The sequence below is a fragment of the Polypterus senegalus genome, chromosome 1 (assembly GCF_016835505.1).
Source record: "Polypterus senegalus isolate Bchr_013 chromosome 1, ASM1683550v1, whole genome shotgun sequence".
NCBI classification, from domain to species: Eukaryota; Metazoa; Chordata; class Cladistia; order Polypteriformes; family Polypteridae; genus Polypterus; species Polypterus senegalus.
Genome location: NC_053154.1, coordinates 180,394,302 through 180,412,734, shown reverse-complemented (window position 1 = coordinate 180,412,734; position 18,433 = coordinate 180,394,302). Strand labels below are relative to the sequence as shown.

General features: G+C 38.5%; 1 protein-coding gene across 2 annotated transcripts in view; it reads right to left on the bottom strand.

Moving 5' to 3' along the window:
* eps8l2 (EPS8 like 2) overlaps positions 1-18,433 on the bottom strand; it is a 233,075-nt gene that overhangs the window by 27,877 nt on the left and 186,765 nt on the right. For both annotated transcript variants that reach the window (XM_039763877.1, XM_039763886.1), the window contains 2 exons: positions 1,682-1,770; positions 1,347-1,421 (listed from right to left, as the gene is read on the bottom strand). In XM_039763877.1, coding sequence (XP_039619811.1) covers positions 1,347-1,421; positions 1,682-1,770 — 164 coding nt within the window. The remainder of the gene's footprint in view (positions 1-1,346; positions 1,422-1,681; positions 1,771-18,433) is intronic.

The following is an 18,433-nucleotide window of genomic DNA, read 5'->3' as shown; positions in this document are numbered from 1 at the left end:
GTGTTCTCATGGTTTACTCTCTGTGTATTCTAGTTTTACCCCCAAAATCTCCACAAGGAGACACATGTTATGTTGATTGGTACTACAAATTAACCAATCGTAAGTGCATGACTAACATTTTTTTTGTCTTTCCTGGCATTTGACACCTGCTTTTCAAGTTCTCTTTCATTACTTGGTCCAGAACTCTTTTTTGTCATCAACACAAAACAAACACAGAGAGAGAGAGAGAGAGAGAGAGAGAGAGAGAGAGAGAGAGAGAGAGATAGAGAGCAAACCCTTGCAAAGTTTTTGTTTCATACGGTATTCACAAACATAGACATCAAAGTTAATATGTTGCCATCTTAAATAGGAGTGAGGTGATGTCTGAACTCCACCTCAAAATGGCATCAGCTTCAACCCAAAGCACCATTCAGAATGTCACTGCAAAGAACACAACAAAACTAAAGACATATGTATTTACATACCATATCACACTTTGTCTGGTAATTAGCTTCTTAACATCAAAATTATTCCAGCACCTCATCATTTCATTGACAGAACTAATGAGCCATATTTTCCACTTAAATTATCATCTAACTTCATTTTTATTTATCAATTTGTCCATTACATGGCTTAGTTTCATTAACCAGTACATTGAATTCTCAAAAATGTAAAAAAAATATAACAGGGTTGCATTCTACAAAGTTCAGCTTAATGTCTGTGAATTCTGTGAAAACTCACTTCAAGTTAACTTAAAGTCTGAATTGTGAATTAAGTAACAGTCCACTTACAGTAAGTACCTAAACTGATACTTTTTATGAAAGTAGCTGTAGAAAAAAAGTGCAGCAACAAGGAAGATACTCCTGCCTAGGAATTTAAAAATTGTAGGGTTTGACACTGTAGTCATATTTTGAATTAAGCACAGCATAAAATAAATAACCCAGATGTATGTAATTATCTTGTCTGCAATAATAACTGCATTTATTAGACTTTTGTTGTACATTGGTAAATCTATCAAAGACAAAAGATTAGAAATTTCTAATCTGTAACAATGGTAAACAAAATGCAAGACTGCTCTGACTTCCATTTCTCAGGTTGCTGATAACACCAGAAGCTTTTGAATTTATAAGAAACATAAAATAAGAGCTTTGCCTTTCACAAGGGTTGTGAATCTTATGTGAGAATTGTATTCTATGTAAGACAAGTGTAGTATTCTATGGAACATATGAGAGCCAATTTATCACTTGAGGCCATTTTTATCACTTGAGGGCATTTTAAGTTACATTAAAATGTATGTTGGGTTAAGCATCTTGAAATTAACCATTGTGTCCATTGTTGAATATATATGAGAAAAGTGGTAATCTCACCATTTCTAATGGGCCAAATAGGAAATGCACCAATTCAGCAGCACTTGGATTCTGGATATGCCTCTTTAGCTTTGCCTGTAAAGATAAAACATTTTCTAAGTTAGGTAATTTCTCATATAGGCCTCATTTGTGTGAGCTCAGAACACACTGCCAGCTAACCAGCTAACTCAATCTGTCTTATGTTTTAAAATAATAAAGGACCAGACTTAAAGGTCTAGTAAGAAACCAGACAGATAAAGCAAATATTAAGTAAAAAAAAAATAGCTTACCAATTAAGCATTAGAAAAATTCTTATTGTCTGATCGAAAGGGACAATGAGAAGTTGACTTTCTTACCAGCAAATTAAAGGCCAGCTTGATTTTCTGCAGGCTATCTGTGTATTCTTCCTGTGCTGGAGGCTTTGCTCTCAAAGTTAGCATTCCCTCTATAAAAACAGACAAATACATCTATTTTCACATGTATTGTTAATCTGTACAACAAAAATCAGTGACATGCTTATCTAATGACATATACATACACATATACTCACATATATAATGGTACCCATATTCAGTATTTACCAGTTTTACTTTTGTTGATGGTTTTAATTTATGCTTTTATCAAAGGATCATATTCAGTAACCATACAGTCATCTTCCAAACCATGTATCAAGCTGAGAATTTTATAAATCCCAGTTCTATACACAGTGCAAGGCTGGAACTAAAAATAGACATGATTCCAGTCTTTTGCAGGACAAAACGCTACATACACTTATCTGCTAATTAATACTGGGGCAGTTTAGAGTTGACAATAACATAATCTACATGTTTTTGGCAGAGTAACCTGGAGGGAAAACTCCCATAGACTTGGTGACAATGCGTTAGCTCTATGTTAGTAATTAGGACGTTAGACAACCTCATGCATAATTTGTAAAATAAAAACCGGTGTCCATGTTGCATTACAGGGTAAACTGTACAATGCACTGTAAATATAAGCAGAGACAACATCACCCTGGCAACCATCTCTTTCATTTACTATTGAGATATATATTTAGTCACTAAAAGGTAAGGACTACTATACACAGAAAGTTTCTTTCCTTCTGCAGTCACTATGATTAAACCAAGTTTCATTCTGTTTCTAAATTCTATTCTCTTTCATTCAATCTAAACGATGTTAATTATATTTAGGACTTATGTAATATATTACTTGGCTAAAATGCAATTCTACTTGCATTTTGAAATATTGTTTTACATATTTGTGATTACTATATTACTATATAATTCTGTGATTGTGCCATGTATTGTATGTTGTGTTGCTATGTACCTTGAAAAATTTCGAGCAAGTTCAAGTTTGCAATAGCATACCTAAAACACCTAAGTCATGCACAGAAAATAAAAATAAAGAAACTTACATTTTTGGAAATATGTATCATTTACTTTAGAAAGGTAAGGTGTGATGCTAGAAGTTGTAATGAAATGTCAACAAAGTGCAATTAGCACAAGGTGGGGGATTTTATGTTTAGTGTGATAAGAATTTACAGTAAAGGTAACTAAGAAGGCGTGATTAGACTGTCAGAGATCATAACACTAAGACTTTCATATTTTTGCTTGGAACACAGAATTGTTTATATTTTAAAGTTGTAAAAGGCCTCAAGTGCCTTGCTCTGTATTGTCTGTTTTATAATTATGATGACCTATATTATTCTTCAAGTAAATGAAGCAAATGTGAATGCTTTCAAGATGTCAGAAAAAAAAATATTGCGTGAGCAGTGATTACACAACAGGTTATATTCTTTCACTACAACGTGCAGCCTCTTGAATATGCCTTGTGAGACACACAGCCTCGCAGCAATATAGTCTTCTGCCACATCCTAAATATGTGTGCATTCACCTAACCAGTGACCCTAAATCAGGCCGGTGTAACTGAATGTGCAAGTATCCTTTGATGAAATGTTTTCTCATCTAGCATTGGTATCTGGCTTGCAATCGCTACTGCTAAGAAATATTATAACTTCCAACAACTATGTAATGAAAAAGCATATTTGGAAAATGTACAGATGGATGAAAAAAATATGAAATGTAAATAAGTAAGCAGGCTGGAACTCACAAAGATTATGATTTATTACACTCTCTGATAATAAAATCAAACAAGAATTTATACAGCTCATGGGTATCATTTGCCATGAAAACTGCTCTATAATATAACTCTATAACATAAAAATAGTCCTCTGTATAATTTCAGCTGTTGAATTTAAATATTGTTATATAAACAAGTATAACAAGTATAAGTTATACATATAAGTTAAAATTCTTCCTGAACCGATGAGTTTTAAGTTGTTTTTAAAAGAATAAATTGAGTCAGCTGATCTAATTAATTAAAGCAGGTCATTCTAATGTCTGGATGCTATACAGCTGAAGGCCCTGTTACCCATAGAGTGTAGGTTAACATGGGGCACAACAAGACAGCCAGGTTTAGAGGACCTTAGTGGGTAAATAGGAGCATAGTAATGGAGAAGGTCACTGACGTAATCCGATGCAAGGTCATTTAAAGCTATGATACAAGATTAGAAGCAGCACCTGCCAGTAGGAAGTTACAATAATCGAAGCAGGATGTGATAAAAGCATGGACAAGTTTCTCAGCATTAGAAAAGGAGAGGAATGAGCGAACACAGGATATGTGACGGAGGTGTAAGTAAGTTTCTTAATGTGGTTTATGTGAGTGGAATAAGAAAGGGATGAATCAAAAATGACACAGAGACTCCTTGTATTAGAAGAAGGTCTGAAGAGATCCCCGTCAAGAGTGACTGAGAAGGAGTTCTTTTTCTTAAGTTGCACTTTAGTGCCAATTCACAGGAGTTCAGTTTTGTTGCAATTTTAATGAGTTCTGCTCTATCCATTTTTTAATTTCACTGACGCAAGTTCTGCGCTGAGAAAGCCCTGATGAAGTTTCACTTATAACATTGAAACAGAGTTCAGTATCACCTGTATAAAAATGATAACCCAGTCCATAGCTACAAATAATATGTCCAAGGGGAAGCAGATACACAAAAGTAGAGAGCTGAGGACAGAGCCTGGGGAACCTTCTTGTGTAACTGGCACTGAGCTGGATCTGCTGTTGTCAAGACTAACAAACTCTTGACTATCGGTCAGATAGGACTTAACACTAGAATCCCTGAAGCCTACGCACACTAGAATCCCTGAAGCCTACAAAAATATTATTAACTAGCAAAATACCCGCGCTCCGCAGCAGAGAAGTAGTGTATTAAAGAAGTTATGAAAAAGAAAAGGAAACATTTTTAAAATAACGCAACATGATTGTCAATGTAATTGTTTTGTCACTGTTATGAGTGTTGCTGTCATAAAGGATTTGATTATCATTATTTCTTTCAATCAGGTTCGTATTTGGAGGATGTGTTGTGTTCAAGTTATATTCTGTGTTTGTCAACCGTTGTAAAAATAACAGGTTTCATTCATCGAAGTGTTCACTACCCAAATCGGCACTCGTGAATCTAAAATGTTTAACAGGCATTACCAGTATTAAGTTGTGGAATTGCCTGAGAATATTTAGCGGTAGTGTGTCTATGAACTTAATTTAAAATTCAGCTTTACACCTTGCTTTCCTATTGATATGTCTACAAAGGCTTGTTCAGATTCAGAGGGTTGTTCTTACTGCATCAATAAATAGCTCGTCCTCCTCTTTATCTGAGACATCTCACACTGCAAGCACGGGTTTACCTTTCCCAGTCCTGCAAAGGCAGTTCATGTGAGCCGCTCGGAGAACATGCATCGAAGCTTCTCAGCTGTGCTTGTGCTATCTCGTGATGTCCACGGCTTTATTTAATGTTAGCTCAGACCCAGCACTTAAAAGTTTCTCTCGCACTTTTGCTGAGTTGGTGCCAAACACTATTCTATCCCTGCTATCTCGCACAGTCCTTCACCAGCAATTTTAACTCCGTTACAAAGTGATGAAAAGTCTCGTTTATACCCTACGTCCTCTCATTAAACTTGTATCTTGCGAATATCATATTCGTCTTAGGCATGACAAACGCCAGCAGCAGTGTGTCTATGAACCTAATTTAAAGTTAAGCTTTATACCCTGCTTTCCTATTCGTTTGCATAAGCACAGTCCTTCACCAGCAATTTTAACTCCGTTACAGCAATTTTAACTCTGTTACAAAGTGATCAAAAGTCTCGTTTATACCCTGCGTCTTCTCATTAAACTTGTATCTCGCGAATATCGTATTCGATGTAGGCATGAAAAATGCCAGCGGCAGCCTGTCTATGAACTTAATTTAAATTTAAGGTTTACACCGTGCTTTGTTTCCGCAGTAGCTGCAGTTATGAATATGCTTGTATGCGTCACTCGCTTCATATTCTTTTGCTGCCTTCTCAATTGTGTAATGCGTTTTTTGAACAGGTTTCATTCATCGAAGTGATCACTACCCAAATCGGTACTCGTAATTTTCTAAGATGTTTAACAGGCATTGCCGGTATTAAGTTGTGGATTTGCTTGCGAATATTTAGCGGCAGCGTGTCTATGAACGTAATTTAAACTTAAGCTTTACACCTTGCTTTCCTATTGATATGTGTACAAAGGCTTGTTCAATGTCAGAGGGTTGTTCGTTTCCTACTGCATCAATAAGCAGCTCGTCTTCCTCTTTATCTGAGACATCACACACTGCATGCACGGATTTACCTTTCCTAGTCCTGCAAAGTCAGTTCACATGAGCCGCTTGGAGTACATGCATCGAAGGTTCTCCGCTGTGCTTGTGCTATGTCGTGCGATCCTGCGATGTCCATGGCTTTATTTAATGTTAGCTAAGACCCAGAACTTAAAAGTTTCTCTCGCACTTTCGCTGAGTTTGTGCCAAACACTAGTCTATCCCTGACCATCTCATCTTCGTTTGCATAAGCACAGTCCTTTACCCGCGAATATTTTGCAGCAGCGTGTCTATTGGATAGCTGCTGACGGTTGGCCTTATATGAGCAGGCACTCAATTACGTGGGAGGCGCGACAATGAGGGACGCAACTCCGCCTCCCACGGCGACCGAGCTGCAGGCTATGGCCGTGTATATGGACGTAAGTAGTTTCCAGTTATGACCGTTACACATAGAATTTCAAAATTAAACCTGCCTAACTTTTGTAAGTAAGCTGTAAGGAATGAGCCAGCCAAATTTCAGCCTTCTACCTACACAGGAAGTTGGAGAATTAGTGATGAGTTAGTGAGTGAGTGAGTCAGTCAGTGAGGGCTTTAGATGCCAGGCCACCTTAAATTCCCTCAGAAGGGATGCAAAATTTTCAGAGCTGAAGTCTCTTTATCTGGGAGTTAGGTTTCTTTTTACAATTAGCAAAAATTTACACTGGGTGTTACAGATTCAAATCAAATGTATGTTTTTATTAAATAATAGTAATAATAGCAGCTCACTACTCAAAGTGGTAAATACAGAAAGGACTCAGGATCGAACCCGCAACCTGTTGATTACAAGACAGCAGTTCTTACCTCAGCAGTTTTTATCTTTGCACGAGCCAAGCAGACATGTTACTTTGAGTCAATTGATATTTGGGCTTCAGCTTTGTTACACTGACAGCAACCTGTAAATTCAACAATTTCTTTGGTTTCTTTTTCTTCAGTTAAATTCTTTAAGAAAACCACCCTTGTTTTGTTATTCCTTTGTTATACCTTCATACATTATACACTTCATGTCAGCATTTTGTTATTTTCACTATAACATGAAAAAAGTTTCTGTTTTAGTTATGTGTTCAACCTTTCTTCACATTTCCTGTTATTTTACATTTACACAGATAGTTGTAGACAAGGAACACACTTGAAATGTACAGTATGCATTACAAATAACAATATATTATTTACCCAATGCAATTCCAGACACCTAAATCCCAGATAAAGAGACTTCAGATCTGAGAATTTTGCACATGACTTCAGCTGCCTCGAAAGGGGATGGGACAGTAGGCTGCCTGCTGCCAGTCCTGATTGGCACATTTGCAAAACAAAGATGCTGAAGAGGAGGTGCAAAAGTATTTAATGTGGCCCAGCATTACGAATATTTTTGTTGGCTTCGGAGATTTTAGTGTTAAACCACTGGATGGCAGTGCCAGAGACACCCAGCATTTTCTCCATTCTGGACAACAGAATGTCATGTCTGACAGTGTCAAATGCTACACTAAGCAAAACTAATCTAAAATCTAAAAGAATTAATATGATGGTTTGTCCAGAGTCTGCTACCATAAGCAGATCATTAATTACCTCAGACAGAGCAGTTTCACAGCTGTGCTGTGCCCTGAAACTGGACCGAAAAGGTTCCATTAAATTATTAGAAATTAAGTAATTGGTGAGTTGGGAGGCTACAACATGCTCAAGAACTGAAGTGAGAAATAGGCCGAAAATTGTTAAAACTGTCAGCATCAAGACTAGACTTTTTTAACAGTGGGATTACAGAAGCAATTTTTAAAGTGCCTGGCGCAAAGCCAGTGTCAAGGGGTGTATTTATTATTGTTGTAACACTATGGCATAAAGGCAGGATTTAAGAAGTGTGGTGGGGATGGAGACCACTACACAGGTAGTTGGCTTCATCTTACAAAGCAGGTCATTAACAAATGTAAATGTGACTGGTGAAAACTTAGAAAAAAATGGATGGAGTGGGAAGACAGGGAAAGATATAAATGGGTGACAGATTTATGTTAGCTTTATTTTTATTTTGGAAAAAGTGGAGAAATATTTAATTGACCTCAGTAGAGGAGGTAAATGGTTGTAGATGCAGGCTGAAGTAGTTTATTAACACTAGAATTACCAGAGTCTACAAAAAAACTCATAGATCCGGCCCACCTTAAAACCTTTCGCACCTCTCCGCCAGCGTCTTTTGTCATCTAAATGTGCCAATAAAGACAAGCTGCAAGCAGCCAGCTATTCCATCCACCCACTGACTTAGAACGGGCATGAACTTCTCCCAGCACATGCCTTGATTGATTATCTGGGAGTGAAGTGGAGTTTTAGAGTGGAAATAATAGATCGTTATTTGGAAAACACGCATTTCATGTGTGTTCCGTTTCTACAGTAATCTGTGGAAACACATTGTTAAAACAGAAACTTTTTCATATTTTAGTAATAAATGTTACAAAATGTAGACATAAACTAAAAAATATGTGAAGCCCGAAGTCCAAAGATCAAATAAACACTTTCACAAAAGGTTCAAGAACAATATAACACCTTCCATGGCGTACCAGCAAGATTTGCTAACTCAGAGTGCAGCAGGCTTGCCGTGCCTCAGAGACCCAAGTTTGACTTGCTGGGGAGAGAATGTTATTTTTGTTTCTTTTTAACCTTCACCGCTCTGGCTGCATGCCTGAACTCCCAGTCTATCTATATAGTAATAACAGTCATTTTATTATTATATAGCAGCTTCCCTACAATATATATATATATATATATATATATATATATATATATATATATATATATATATATATATATATATATATATATATATATATATATATATATATATGTCTGCCTATCATATAGTGACTTTCATTCCTATCTACCTAGATATCTATCCCCTTAGCTGTTTTTTTTTATATATTATACAGTGCCTTCCCTATTTATTTATATATCTAGTGACTTCTCTGCTTGTCTGTCTGTCTGATTGCATATAGCGCTGAACTTACTGCTCTGTACTATTCTGTCCTCTGCATGTCCTGGAGTACAAAAGAAACACCACCATACAGCAACATGTGGGGACTGGCAAGATCGGGGAAAAAAACAAACACATGGTCACTGATTACAAACCGCAAGATAAAAGAAAGACAATATATGTGAAAACATCATCGCACTAATGCAATATTATTTGAAAACGAGTAGCGTCAGATCTGACGCTGATCGTTTTCAAATAATATTGCATGTACTGTGAGTTGAAACTGCTGCACTGAATAAGCTCATGCCTTCTGTAATAGTGCCAGTGTGTATTCAAACCCGATCGTTTGCAACGAGTGCAGAATGCAGCTGCTAGAATCCTAACTAGGAAAAGAAAATCCGAACACATTTCTCCAGTTTTAATGTCACTACACTGGTTACCTGTGTCATTCAGGATTGACTTTAAAATTCTGCTTATGGTTTATAAAGCCTTAAATAATCTCGACCCATCTTATATTCCAAATCGTAACCTTTTGATCCTCAAATGAGTGTCTCCTTAGAATTCCAAGAACAAAACTTAAAAGAAGTGGTGAGGCGGCCTTCTGCTGCTATGCACCTAAAATCTGGAATAGCCTGCCAATAGCAATTCGCCAGGCTAATACAGTAGAGCACTTTAAAACACTGCTGAAAACTTACTTTAACATGGCCTTTTTATAACTTCAATTTAACTTAATTTAACTTAATACTGATACTCTGTATGTTCAATTCTTCATAATAACTATTCATGGTGGCTCTAAAATCCGTACTGACCCCTACTCTCTCTTCTGTTTCTTTTTCCAGCTTCATGATGCTCCAACATTGATGGATGGATTAAAAGGCAGAAGTCTACGTGACCGTCATCATCAAGTCCTTCCGTGAGAACCCTAAATCCAAAGAGGACTGTTTCGTTTATGTTAGGTAGAATGCCCAGAGGGGACTGGGCGGTCTCATGGTCTGGAATCCCTACAGATTTTACTTTTTTCTCCAGCCGTCTGGAGTTTTTTTTTGTTTTTTCTGTCCTCCCTGGCCATTGGACCTTACTTATTCTATGTTAATTAATGTTGACTTATTTTGTTTTCTTATTGTGTCTTTTATTTTTCTATTCTTTATTATGTAAAGCACTTTGAGCTACTGTGTGTATGAAAATGTGCTATATAAATAAATGTTGTTGTTGTTGTTGATCTGACTATTTTAGAATAAAAACATACATTTGATTTCAGTCAGTCTGTAACAGCCAGTGTAAATGTAAATAACTGTAAAGGTTAGGTTTTTTTTTTTTTTAATTCAGTTTCATTCTCTCAGTTGCACTCACGACCCCCTTCCCCATCTGACATTGCTGTTTTCACATAAAGACGCTCTATAGCTTGAATATTATTTATGTGGATCACATAAAGACGCACTATAGCTATAGATACGAAGAAGGCAGATTCGCCAGTGTTTGTGTGTCAGATTCCTGGGTGGGTAGTATGTACCGTGATATACTGCAGAGATATAGCGTGTCTTTATGTGAAAACAGCAGTGTCAGATGGGGAGGGGGGTTAGGGAACGATCCAGAATGCGACTGAGAAAATGAAAAGTGAAGAAAAAAAAAATGCTAAGCTTTACAAGTATCATAAATTATACCGACTGTTACAGACTGAAATCAAATGTATGTTTTTATTCTAAAATAGTAAGAAAAGTGGGATCAAACTCATGACCTTTTGATTACCAGTCAGCAGCTGAAACCATTATGCCACCGAGGCAGTTGTAGTAAACGTGTGTCAATGTGGCATGCTAACGTGGCTTTTTTTTTCTGCAGTTATATTTTTGAATAAAAGCGCACTTATTTTGTTATATTTGTACCTTTTGTGAAAGTGTTTCTTTGATATGTGGACTGCAGGCTTCATACATTATATAGTTTATACCTACATTTTGTCATTTACTACTAGAATATTGAAACATAAATGTGTTTACACAGATTACTGTAGAAACGGAACACACATGAAATGCGTGTGTTCCAAATAACGATCTATTGTTTCCACTCTAAAACTCCACTTCACTCCCAGATAATCAATCAAGGCATGAGCTGGGAGAAATTCGTACACGTTCTAAGACGGTGGGGGGATGGAATAGCCGGCTGCTTGCAGCTTGTCTTTATCAGAACATTTAGAAGACAAAAGATGCTGGCGGAGAGGTGCGAACGAATTTAAGAAGCGATTTAAGGTGGGACGGATCTACGAGTTTTTTCGTAGGCTCTGGTAATTCTAGTGTTAACTACACAGAATAAAACCATCAGGTTATCAAGGCCACTTTCTACTATTCTGCCATAATGTGTGTTCTTGGCTGCAGTTAGTATATCACTGTTTTTTCGTAGGCTCCGGTAATTCTAGTGTTAACTACACAGAATAAAACCATCAGGTTATCAAGGCCACTTTCTACTATTCTGCCATAATGTGTGTTCTTGGCTGCAGTTAGTACATCACTGCATGCCCTTTGATGGTCAGATAAACCTTGGATGTGCATGGTAAGGTCAGTGACATTCTCAAGGCACTGGCCAGCTGCTTTCATAGACCATAACTCTGAATTGTACCATGGAATGGAGTGCTTAAAGGAAACGTCCTTATGCTTTAAAGGAGCTGTTTTTTCTAGTGCTGAAAGAAGGGCTGTGTTATAGTTATCAACAATACTTGGGTGCAAGGCAAGAACAATCCATAAAAAGATCTCCAGCCACTTGCATTGTGAACAAAACACACACACACACACACACACACACACACACACACACACAAAATGGGAAATGTATGACGTCATTATACAGTATGATTGAACTTTTCTGAAAATTTCATCCATGCTTCTTAAAAAGTCCAGCCAAATTTAAACATACAGTATATATTTCTACTTTGCAATCATATTTAAGGGACCAATGAAATGCATGCAAATCTGAATTTTTTATGTTACTGCTTAAAATGAAAGTAATGTTTAAAATTAAGTTAAGGAAATAATACATTCAAAAGAGTATGCGAAAATGTGAAGAGTGACTTACTGCATGAAAATAACATCCATCCATTATCTAACCTGCTATATCCATTTAACACAAAAAATACCCATACTGACACAGTAATATAACATATAAGAAAACACTTCAAAAAACAGGCTCACTAGGTTCAAAGTCAGCTTTGAAAGAAAAATATATATACTGTATAACATTATAAAATGGAAAAAGTGAAAAAAGCCACATTACACAATTTACAACCAGCCACCTGACTTGAATGCTGAATTAGATGTTTTTAAAGAAGTAAACATCTAAAACTACCATAACATTAATTCTGACTCACATTTATGCTCAGAAAATGTGACAAAGGAGAACATTTCAGAATGTAGTAATTTTGCAAGTTTAAAAATTTTCACAATTCATATTGGGTCAGGTAAAAACAACATAATAAAACTATTACAGCATATTTTTTCTTTTATGTAACGTGATGTTTGCCTTTCTTATCTTCTTACTACTGGCAGCAAAACAGCAGGTTTTGGCAATGGAAGGTACTGTACGTGGCTGCTAATAGTACCTGCAGAGCAGAGACAGTTAAAAATAATCCTTGCTCTATTCTCCAATAGAAAAAACCTCTCTGGTTTAGCACTCCACGTATCATCTTTATAGAGAAATACAACTTGCTGCTCAAAAGGGTTTGTTTATGAGGGGCACACAATACATACACTACTGAAGTTTGAGTCAACATGCAAAAATATTGGTTTTAACTATACTTTAATTACAAAAGCAGCATTCACCTATAAAGATGGAAGGTTTAGCCATAGACAGGGAATATCAATCTCAAGTTGTCTCCATGCTGTGCTTACTGGATGGATTTTCCTGATTCCTGATCAGTACCAAACCGGGGGTGGTTGCCTAGAACGCCCTTATTGACTTACAGAGGTAAAACGAGGAGAAGTGGAGCTTGAAATCAGACGAATGCTAGGTCTAGATGTCATTGAGGAAAATTTTAGCCCATGGTCTAGTTCTGTCATTCTAGTACCCAAGCCAGATGGTAGTTGGCACATTTATAATTACATTCGTTTGCTTAATCAAGTCTCCTGTTTTAATGCTTTGGTTGCACTCGAGTGACTCAGAAAGGCTTAGTATTTGACGACTCTTGACATGACAAAAGGGTATTGGCAAATTAATTTAATGGAATCTGCCAGGGAGAAGGTCACGTTTAGCTCCCCCAGCGGACAACTGTAGTAATGTATCTGCCCATTTGAATTACATGCTGCACTGACAACCTTCCAGAATCTGGTAGATTAAGTTCTCTGCCCCCTATAGTGCTACCTGTCTATATGACGTCTGCTTCAGCATGTGGGAGATATACGTACAGCAGGTTCTACAGCATCTTAAATCCACATAGACACATAAATCCAAACGTTTTTTTGAACCAGTGGTTGCCAAATATCTGGTCTATGTGGTGGATGGAGGGAAAGTCTGACCACAGTGTTAGAAAGTTAATGCCATCTGCAACTGGCTTTGTCTGCAAACCAAGTGACAAGTGCAGAATTTCCTGGGTCTAGCAAGTTACAAAAAAGCATGCTCCCGATATGGTGAATGGGATATTAAAATGGAGGCTGTATCCTGCGACCTTAAGCAGGCCCTGACATCAGAATATGTGTTGATTTCTCCTGATGTCTCTTTAAGTGGGCCATACAACAGCTGAGGTCCTGGGCCGCATGTTCAGTCTTCTCACCGATCATGCCTATCTCTTGTGGATGTATTTGCACACATGTCACAGGTGGGTTCTTAGATTTCCAGCCATTTAAATTCCAGGTCGTACATCATCTTGGCTCCCTTCATGCCAATGCAGATGTCATTTCTTGTGCCTATGACCTATTGGTTCATGCCGCCTGACCCAATGAGTTTGGGCTTGGTGGTGGCTAGTTATGTCACACACATGCAATTGAGAGACAACTTCAGGGCTCCTTTATCAGTGGTACCATCCCAAATCATAGGTTGGAGCTGTCACTTACTAACACTCCTGTCCTTCCATCCTCAGAGTAGAGGATCGATGGTGTGAGGACCTCTGACATTATATCTAGCTCTGGGGACTTGGACCCACCCCTTCCGTCTGGGAAGACTTAAGAGGGCTGCCATTACTACAGCCGACAGCCTAGTTTTGGACTGAAGTCCGAAAAGACACCATCACAATAACTGCTAATTCATTTTGTTGTTTTGGTCTTCAATTAAATGAGGATGACCATCCAGTGCCCCTACCCTTTTTGTGTTTGTGTCCTTTTGTTACAATAGATAACCTCATGGTGTGTGCTGTAAAGTAATTTTATGGGGAGTCAGACCCTAACTTCAATTAATGGTAATTTATATTATTTTCAATGAAGTTCAAATGTATTAATGTTTATTCTAATAAAAGGTCATTTGTAATATTTTTTAAAAATGACCTTGTGCAGGTTAGGTTCATAATTACTATATATTGCTGGAGACACATAGTGAGAACATTGAAGACGCTGTTGAATTCACAACTGATTACATCAACTTCTTTATGGACATTGTAGTTCCAGTAAGAACAGTATGCTGCTATGCTAATAACAAGCCATGGATTACAAGTGACATCAAAGGCCTTTTGAACCATAAGAAAAGGGCTTTTAATGACGGTGATCAGCATGAGCTCAAGTGCGTGCAGAAGGAACTCCGAGTCCAGCTCAGGGCGGCGAAAGAGCAGTACAGGAGAAAGCTGGAGCAGAATTTGCAGAACAACAGCATGAAGGAAGTGTGGGATGGGATGAAGATTATCACTGGCTGCAGCTCGAAGCGGGGTGCCACCATCGAGACATACGTGGAGAGAGCAAACCAAATGACCAACTTCTTTAATAGGTTTGATCACCCTAACCCACTCTCACCTCGGAGTACTGCATCCTCCAACCATCCTTCTGCTGATACCAGCATAGGTGAGACATCCCCACCCACAATTACAGCAGCCCATGTGAGCAGAGAGCTGAGAAGACTTCATGCCAGCAAAGCAGCGGGTCCAGATGGTGTATCGCCACAACTGCTGAAGGCCTGTGCGTTGGAACTGGGGAGTCCTCTACAGCACATCTTCAACCTGAGCCTGGAACAGGGGAGAGTCCCAGGGCTTTGGAAAACATCTTGTATCACACCAGTCCCAAAGGTATCACGTCCTAGTTAACTGAATGACTTCCAGCCTGTTGCTCTGACGTTACATCTGATGAAGACCATGGAGCGGCTGCTGCTTCACCACCTGAGGTCACAGGTCCACCACGCCCTCGACCCTCTGCAGTTTGCATAACAGGAGAAGGTGGGAGCGGAGGATGCCATCATCTATATGCTACACCGCTCCCTCTCCCACTTGGACAGAGGCAGCGGTGCTGTAAGAATTATGTTTTTGGACTTCTCTAGCGCCTTCAACACCATCCAACCTCTGCTCCTTAGAGACAAGCTGACTGAGATGCGAGTGGACTCACACCTGGTGGCATGGATCGTGGACTATCTTACAGACAGACCTCAATATGTACGTCTTGGGAACTGCAGGTCTGACATTGTAGTCAGCAACACAGAGGCGCCGCAGGGGACTGTACTTTCTCCGGTCCTGTTCAATCTACATATATACATCAGACTTTCAATATGACTCGGAGTCCTGCCACGTGCAAAAGTTCGCTGATGACACTGCTATTGTGGGCTGCATCAGGAGTGGGCAGGAGGAGGAGTACAGGAAGCTAATCAAAGACTTTGTTAAATGGTGCGACTCAAACCACTTACACCTTAACACCAGCACGACCAAGGAGCTGGTGGTGGATTTTAGGAGGCCCAGGCCCCTCATGGACCCTGTGATCATCAGAGGTGACTGTGTGCAGAGGGTGCAGACCTATAAATATCTGGGAGTGCAGCTAGATGACAAATTGGAATGGACTACCAATACTGATGCTCTATGTAAGAAAGGTCAGAGCCGACTATACTTTCTTAGAAGGTTGGCATCCTTCAACATCTGCAATAAGATGCTGCTGATGTTCTACCAGACGGTTGTTGCAAGTGCCCTCTTCTACGCGGTGATGTTCTGGGGAGGCAGCATAAAGATGAAAGACGCCTCACGCCTGGACAAACTTGTTAAGAAGGCAGGCTCTATTGTAGGAGTAAAGCTGGACAGTTTAACATCTGTGGCAGAGTGACGGGCATTGAGCAAACTCCTGTCAATCATGAAGAATCCACTGCATCCACCGAATAGTGTCATTTCCAGGCAGAGGAGTAGCTTCAGTGACAGACTATGCGACTCTTCAATTCTATCAAGGGGAGTAAAAGCTAACATTGCTCAAAGTTATTGTCTGCTTTTACATGCATTTTTATTACTATTTAATTTAATATTGATTTTTGTATCAGTATACTGCTGCTGGATTATGTGAATATCCCCTTGGGATTAATAAAGTATCTATCTATCTGTCTATCTATCTATCTATCTAATTCTTAAAGACTAGTAAATTTGAAGGGTATGGTTTGGAAACAGTTCTTGAAACTGAGATCCACACAGTACAATTTCCCCCGGGGACAAAAATAAATTTCTCTCCAATGAGAGCACATTGCTCACCTTCAAAATATTCTAGATGATAATGAGAGGCAATATGTATGCCAGTTCAAGTTTAGCTGAAACTGGATCAAAGTATCAATAAAATTACAATTTAATCACTTAAAAGAAGGAATTGAGTTTTTGACAGGACCAGGTCAAAGTCTCAAATCCATTGAAATACAGTGGGAGGACCCATAGAAAATAAATAAATACCCTAAAACACAAATGAACTAAAGGCGTGTTATGAGAAGGAATGGGACAAAATTCCTCCCATGCAATGTAAGAAACTGATAAACTAATTCAGAGTATAATTATTTCATGTTATTGATGGTAAAGGAATTCCTGTCAAACTGGACCTGCTGTATTGAAATGTTAAAGATGCCTTTAAATGTAAACTATTGGCACCTGTAGGCAAATCTGACCACAATCTGATTCATCTTGCTCCCAGGTACAATCCTGTTATTAGATGGCAACCTGTTACCATCAGAATAGTGAGAAAGTGGAATCTGGAGGCTGAAATGGCTCTAAATGACTGATTCCAAATGAAAGAGTGATACATGATGTACGAGGCACATGGGGACAATACTGAGGTACTCAGTGACTGCATCACAGACTATATTAACTTCTGTGTCAAAAAGATAGTGTGTTGCTTTCCTAACAACAAGCTCTGGATTCGAGCTAAAAGGCGTGCTGAATGAGAAAAACAGAGTATTCAAATCTGGTGACAAATAGTGTCTGAAGGCCATACAGCGTGTGCTAAAGAAAAATCTGAGTGAAGAAAAAGAAGCTTACAAAGTTAAAATGAAAACTAACTCATTCAGAATAAAATTAAACATATCTGGAATTGACTAGGTATAATTACTAGACTCAAGCAATCTGTGGCTCATGTGCTAGAAGGGAATATGAACAAAGCTAATGAACTAAACAAATCCCCCTCTTCCTCCACTGCCAACTTTTTCCAATGACCAGCCTCCCTACACCATCCCTATTACATCAACAACTCCCACCATGTCAACTGGAATGGCCAGTGACAAATCCATTTCTGACTATCAATGTGAACTGTCCATAACTGAAGACCCAAGTAAGGAAACAACCAAGGAAAGTACACACAGGAAAACCTGAAGGATCAGATGGGGTCAGTCCTCAGAAATATGCAGGTGGATGAGCATATGCTGTCCTGGATAATGATCTGCCAGGTAGACCGCAGTTTGTGAGACATGAGGACTGAGTCTCTAATACAGATGTGAACAACACTGAAAAACTACAAGGAACAGTCCTGTCTCCTTTTCTCTTCACTTTGTACACCTGTGACTACTAATATCAGGTTATGTCACTTGCAGAAATTCTCAGATGATTCTGCACTTATGGGGTGTATCGATAAAAGGGATGAGACACAGTATAGGAATCAGGCAGAGAACTTTGTTTCTTGGTTTAAAGAGAATTGTTTGCATCTTAACATCAACAAAACTAAAGAAAATGTTATTTATTTTCATAGCACCAAAGGGCTTATATGTCTGATCACTTAAAGAAGTGGATGTAGAGGTAGTCCATCACTATAAATACTTGGGGGTTCACATTAATTAATTACAGGTCTTGGAACACAGAGGAACCATATAAGAAAGAGCAGAGCATGCTCTTTTTCTTTAGAAGACTGTGTTCCTTAAATGTGGGAAGAGAACCCTTCACATTTTCTATATCCCTGTGATGGCCAGTGCAATTTTCTACATTGTAGTGTGCTGGGCTGGTAATATCACTTTAGGAGAGGCCCACCAAATCAACAAGCTAGTTAAAAGCTCAGTTACAGGATGCACTCTAGACCCCCAGGTCATAGCAGAAAAGGAGAGAGCTAAAATAAAACCGAGTGCCATTAT